The 6,110-nt window shown below is 46.8% G+C and overlaps 1 protein-coding gene across 2 annotated transcripts in view; it reads left to right on the forward strand.

Annotated features, from left to right (window-relative positions):
* The window catches only part of ATE1 (arginyltransferase 1), a 108,573-nt gene extending 102,992 nt beyond the window's left edge, over positions 1 to 5,581 (forward strand). For both annotated transcript variants that reach the window (XM_006879889.1, XM_006879890.1), the window contains exon 12: positions 5,403 to 5,581. In XM_006879889.1, coding sequence (XP_006879951.1) covers positions 5,403 to 5,581 — 179 coding nt within the window. The remainder of the gene's footprint in view (positions 1 to 5,402) is intronic.
* Positions 5,582 to 6,110: the final 529 nt, after the last annotated feature.

Here is a 6,110-nt window from a genome sequence, read left to right on the forward strand (position 1 = left end):
TATTTACCTTTATCTTGTTGTGGTGAGAAACATGATTTTAAATGCAACCCGAATAGATCTTATTGTACACAAGATGGCATGGTTTTGTTTTTATTTATGAAAATTAGTAAAATCTTGAAATAGTACCGTTAAAGACTGGGTTCGGGGTTGTTCGAGACTTGTGTGCTACAGTAACCAACTGCAGAGTGAGCCGGACCCTGCCTTGTGCCGGGGTCAGTAATTTCTCTTGGAGTTCTTCCTCTCTTTATTTCCTCATCTCTCTTTGGTATATTAAGAGATCGTTCCTTTTCTTTGTTGAGGAGTAGCTCTCCGTCTGGATGTACCAGTTTGCTAACCCAATCACCTTTGGCTGTTTATGATTTGAGACCATTGTAATTGATACTGTTAAGGATATTTGTGTGCAGGTCTTTGGATTTATTTATTTCTCTGGGATAAGTATTCATGAACTAAGTGCACATTAATTTTTAAAGAAACTGTCAAATTATCTTCCAGAATGCATGTTCATTTTATCCCACTAGCTGTCTATGAAAGACCCAGTTTCTTCAAATTCTTGCTAGCGTGTATTTAGTGCTGTCACTCTTGTTATTTTACCTCTTCTCATGAGCCGGATTGACATGGTGACAGCGACAGTCGGCTTGAGCGTGGTGGATTCGGTGAGGATGGCGCAGCGTAGGGCCAGAGTGCACCGAGCTGTTTACAGAGTTGCTGTGAGATGTGGTGAGTCAGAGTTGACTCGATGGCAGCTAACTGCAGTGGTATCTCTGTGTTGTCTTCATCTGTGTTTCTCTGATGGTTAGTGAGGGAACGCTGGTGGCATAGTGGTTCATCACTCTGCCTTGAACCAGAAAGTCAGCAGTTCAGACCCATCGGCAGCTTCTCTGGAGGAAGATGCTTCTCTGGAGGAAGAGCCTTCTGAGAAGACTAAAGCCTTGGAAACCCTGAGGGCTGAGGTTTTGGCTGGATCGCCCGGCCTTCCTTTTGAGGGACTTCTGGGTGGACTTGAACTGCCAGCTTTTCCATCAGCAGCTGAGCACTGATCGGTTGGCACGCCCAGGGACGTCCCGCCATGTGCCAGGCCCTGAAGCTCTTTCTCCTGTAGTATCATCTAAAAGTTCTCTCGTTTCACATTTAGATTTATGATCCACTCTGAGATCATTTTTATACAAATGTCAGAGTCAGGCCAAGGTTAATGTTTCTTAAAATTAATTTTATTACTTGGTAAAAGTAAACCCCATAAAATCTGATCCAGATTTTTTATAAAACAATGTTTGTTTTTACCACTCTTCATACTACTTACTATGCTAACTTTCTGGAATGTCTGGTGGCTTCGTGGGAAGACATTGTGCTGCCAGCCCAAAAGTACCCAGTTCAGACCTCAGTCTGCTTCACAGGAGAAAGATGGGCAATGTCCTTACATTGATCTTTAGGAACTGTCAATCTCTCTCTCTCTAATCTGTTATTAGTCTATTGAGTTTTGGGTTGCCTTCCCCCATTCCCACTGATTAATTTTATCAAATTTAAAGTGAAATTAAATGGAAGTATCGCAACTTCCATTACAAAAAAAAAAGGAATCAGGACATTATGCTCTGATGTCCGCTCTGGCTCTGCACCCGCCTGAGGCCCTGTGCCCCTGTGGTCCCACATCCCCCTGTGGTCCGGCGGCCTCCTGCAACCCTGTTCAGGCTAGAAGTTCACAGAAGTGGCCACAGCCTTGGTTTCCCAGTAGATCCAAGTAATGCCGTTTCTTCCGACCAGCAGAGGTGAAGTGAGTGTGGCTGAGCCCCAAAGGGCACGCTGTGGCACCCACTTTTACCCTGTGCCCCGAAAAGCCTCAAGTGGACCTGCTCCACGGTGCAGAGGAAGAACACCTCTGGAAGGTTCCCTTGAACAAATTAAAGATCATCCACATCCGATGTACTCTGGACATTTGCATTTGCTGCAGGTGGACACCTGGCTGTGTGAGCGTGGGAAGGTTCTGCTGTGTGCTGAGTCGTCCGGGGGACACCACCTCCGTGCAGACGGCAAAAGAGCCAGTCCGTGGTGCCCTGCTCCCTCCGCGCCCCGCTGGTCTGCTCTCAGCACAACAGCCAGAAGGGCCCCTTAAAACACAGCACAGCCACTCAGAACAGTCTGACAGTCCCCAGACCACGGGTGCCCTGTGACCGAGCATTTCCACACCCTCCACGCAGGAGACATGAATGCTCACGTCGATCCACAGAGAGATGTGTGCGTGAGTGTTAACCACCGCACTGCTCCTCAGAGCCACCGAGTAGATGCATCCACACCGTCCGGTAGCCGGTGAGTGGACAACACGTGCTCTGTCCACACAGCACAGGTGTTCCCCCCAGGGAGGAAGGACAGGCCTGCAAACACTGCACCAGGTGAAAAGCCGGCGACACAGAGCCACATGCCCCAGGACTGCACTGTGTGACAGGTCCCAGGCCCAGTGTGGGCACATCCACAGACGTGGCACGAGCTGGCAGGAGCGACGAGCCTGCTAATTTCCCATTTAGGAAATCCTGTCAGTGACCCTGGTTAATGGTAGCACATCTTGAAATACGCTGACAACTGCCGAGTCGAACACTTCACAGGGTGGACTGTGAGATATGTGGGCTGTATCAGACTAGCCCCATGGAGCTTGGATTATTGATTAGTTCACAAGCATGTTGGGTGCCATCCAGTCAGAAACAACTCCTGACTGACCCTCTAGCAGGTTTTCAGAGGCACCAGGTCATCCAGGAGGAGATTGCCCAACCTCCTCTTGAGAGCAGCTGGTGGATTTGAACCGAGTGCCTTTGGGATTGTGATGCAGCTTCTTACCACTAGGCTACCAGAGCTCCATAATAAGTTTCAAATTTTTCCTTAGCTTTAATTTTTCCTGGAAATATTCTGAAACAACCAGGGAGCTCTGGCCTAGCAGTTAAGGAGTTGTGCTGCCAATCGAAAGGCAGATAGTTTGACTCCACCAGCTGCATTGAGGGAGGAAAATGGGCAGTTTTTAGCCTCTGAAAACCTTATGGGGTACATGACAGTGATAACTCACACAGCACTTCACAACAACTAGCAACTTTACTCCTTGTTGTGTTTTCGCTGTTCCGTGCCGTTGTGTGGACTGTGACTGAGTGAACAGCGCTCTGACCCCTGCCCTGTGCTGAGCCAACTTCACTGCCTCTGACACGTCTGACCCCCTGTCACAGTCACCAGTGTCAGTCCATCTCCTCCAGGGTTTTCCTCTCTGACTGACTCTGCATCCTTCCAAGCATGATGTCCTTCTCCAAAGACTGAAGCGTCTTAGCAGCTTTATTTCTTGGAATATGAAAATGCATACTTCTACCTGATGAATTCCCAGAGCACTTTTGGACCATCCCACCAAGTGGGTTTGAGGAGTTGGCAAGCCAAGTGGTCGGTCTGTCATGTCCACTGTGCATGCTCTCGTCCATCCTTTGGCCTTCCCTCCATTTTCGCTCCTTTAAAAAAAAAAATAGTCCCTCTCTCCCCACCTTCCCCCACAGGTTATAACTGTATTCCCATATCTTACCTCTTTAAAATACTCCAAGTCAGATTTTACTCTTCCCATATCTTACCTCTTTAAAATACTCCAAGTCAGATTTTACTCTGAACTTCCTGAGTAGAATTTCTGTTACTCCTTTCTCTTTCATGCATTTGTTCAAGATTGGAAACACTTTGGTTGTATCCGTTTTATCTGACTTTCATGAACTTTACAACATCTGCAATTTATACAAATATAAAAATACAAGATACTGTAAAAGAAACTACTAACTTGTTTTCATGTTTGTATAATAATGCTACACTGACAGTGATGAAATAAGAAGATACACTGTTTCATCATTTTCTGAAAAGCCTGGAAGTTAAGAAGTCTCTTTAAGAATAACAAATGAGTTAAAGCCCCATAAGAAGGAGGCGCCAAGCTTTGATCTCTGAATTCTTTTCCTTTGAAACCACCTGCACTGCACAGTTCATCTTAAGAATAAAAACGTGGGGGGAGGAAACGCAGGCCTGCGTTGCCCACTCGAGTTTTCCTTGAAGATTAAAACATCATCAGGTTGACAGCGTGTTCGTATCACTAGTGATCAGATGTTCAGCCAGAGTTACCTTTGGTTTTTATTTCATGAAACTCAACTGCCTTAAACTTGAGGAGGGAAAATGGCAGAGGGCGTTCTCGTTGGGACTCATTTCTAAGACCGTGTGCCCGCAGAGCGGCAGCTCTTTAGATTTTAAAGCCCGGCTGGAAAGTCATCGAAAACCCTGAGTGTTTTTCTGAAGTTGTAATAACATGAGTGGGATGGGGGGGTGTGGTGTGAGGGCAGAGGTGGTAGTAGCAAGAAGGGTAGCACTATTTTGTGTAATTTTGTATTTGAATTTTTACAGACAACATGATAGTTAAAGAGATGAAGATTTATTGTGGTCATTACTGAATGCTGCTTAAGTTCCCTGGGGACGGGACGGCAGTTACAGAACACAGGGTTAGCACAGGCTTTGGAGACAGCTCAGGTTCTTAGGATGTGAAGGGCCATCTCCTCTGTGTCTCCTGCCCAACGGCCTCTGTCTTGCTGATCAGGAGCCCCGCCCCCCACTGCGCCCCTCAGCACCCCCATTAGCAGCACCCCTAGATGAGTGTCTTTGGGTTTGATGAGTTCCACATTCACACTCAGCATTTGAATGGAAGTTGAAGAAAGTACAAAAGAATTCCATTTAGGGCTGCCCTTTTTTTTTTTTTTTTTAAGGATAGAAATTTTTTCCAAGAATTCCATAGGAATGGGAATGAGGAGCATCTGCTTGGACTTGGGGAGAGAGTTAGGTTTGAGGAAAGGCCCTAGCAGGAGCCTGGTGTCTGCAGGCTTCCATTTCTCTGTCATGTTGAAGCCCCTTTATCATACTCAGAGGGACAGAATGGGAAATTTGAGACCATTAAAGACACCCATTTATGTGTCAAGAAATTAATATCATTAATTTGCTGCATCATTTAGTGGGTCGGTGACGGAGTCAGCGATGTGTGTTTTGGAATTTTCAAAAACAGCCGCCCCAACAGGTGTCCAGAGCCTTCATGCAGAATAGCTATTGACCCACCGTGTCGCATCTCACCCAGAGCTGACCCCTCCAGTGGGTTTTCTGAGGCAATAAGTCCCATGGGAGGAGATTGTCCATCCTTCTTCCATGGAGCAGCTGGTGGGTTTGAACCATGCACCTTTGGGTTGGCCGCACAGCTCCTTACCACTAGGCTCCCAGAGGTCCCTGCAGATGTCACGTGAAGTAGCCGTCTTCATTACCATGCCAGTGTTTCTCCTTCAAGTGCACATTGACGGGTGTGTGTGTGCGAAGTTGTGATTTGATGAGCTGGCAGTGGACGCGGGTGTAAGTCACTGTTTTCTCTGCCGTTGCAGTGGACGAGGGCCGCTGCGAGGCACCTGACCGCCTGCGGGTGTTGCACAGGAAGGCCATCATGCCCTACGGGGTGTACAGGAAGCAGCAGAAGGACCCCAGCGAGGAGGCCACTGTCCTGCAGTACGCCAGCCTGGTGGGCCAGCGCTGCTCCGAGCGGATGCTCCTCTTCAGAAACTGAAAGCCACCTGCGCCGTCGTCTCCCCGGGGACCTCACAATGTCCTCTGGCACATACCCGATGGGTGGTCACTGCCTCGACACCCCCTCCGTCCAGCACCCAGGCCTGCCGTTTCTACTGTTTGCCAGCTTTTCTAAAGTCTGTCTGTAAACTTCACAGTTCATGTAAGGTTTTTAAATTGTTAGAATCCAGCCTCTTAATTGGGGCAGATGTTTGGGGACTTGTTTTATGATTTCTGAGCAGAATGTGCTAAACTTCTTTGTGAAAGTTTTGGCAAGTCAAATTAGGGCATCAATGTTAGATCCTAAAATTGAAGATAATGCTTTTTTTTTAATTCAAGTTAGGAAAAAATTAAACTTGGCTCAGACCCATTTGAGTTTGTAAAAAAAACTTTGTCTCGAAAAAACTTGAAAGTCTGTTTTATCACTCAGAAAATCTAAGATAATAAAATTGTGTTACTGCACCATGTTCATTGAGGAACTTGAAAAAAGAAACTACAAGACAATAAGAAAAGCAGCGATACCTGACACC

The sequence above is a fragment of the Elephantulus edwardii genome, unplaced genomic scaffold, assembly GCF_000299155.1.
Source record: "Elephantulus edwardii isolate Elephantulus edwardi_28Jun2011 unplaced genomic scaffold, EleEdw1.0 scaffold00006, whole genome shotgun sequence".
Classification (NCBI taxonomy): Eukaryota; Metazoa; Chordata; class Mammalia; order Macroscelidea; family Macroscelididae; genus Elephantulus; species Elephantulus edwardii.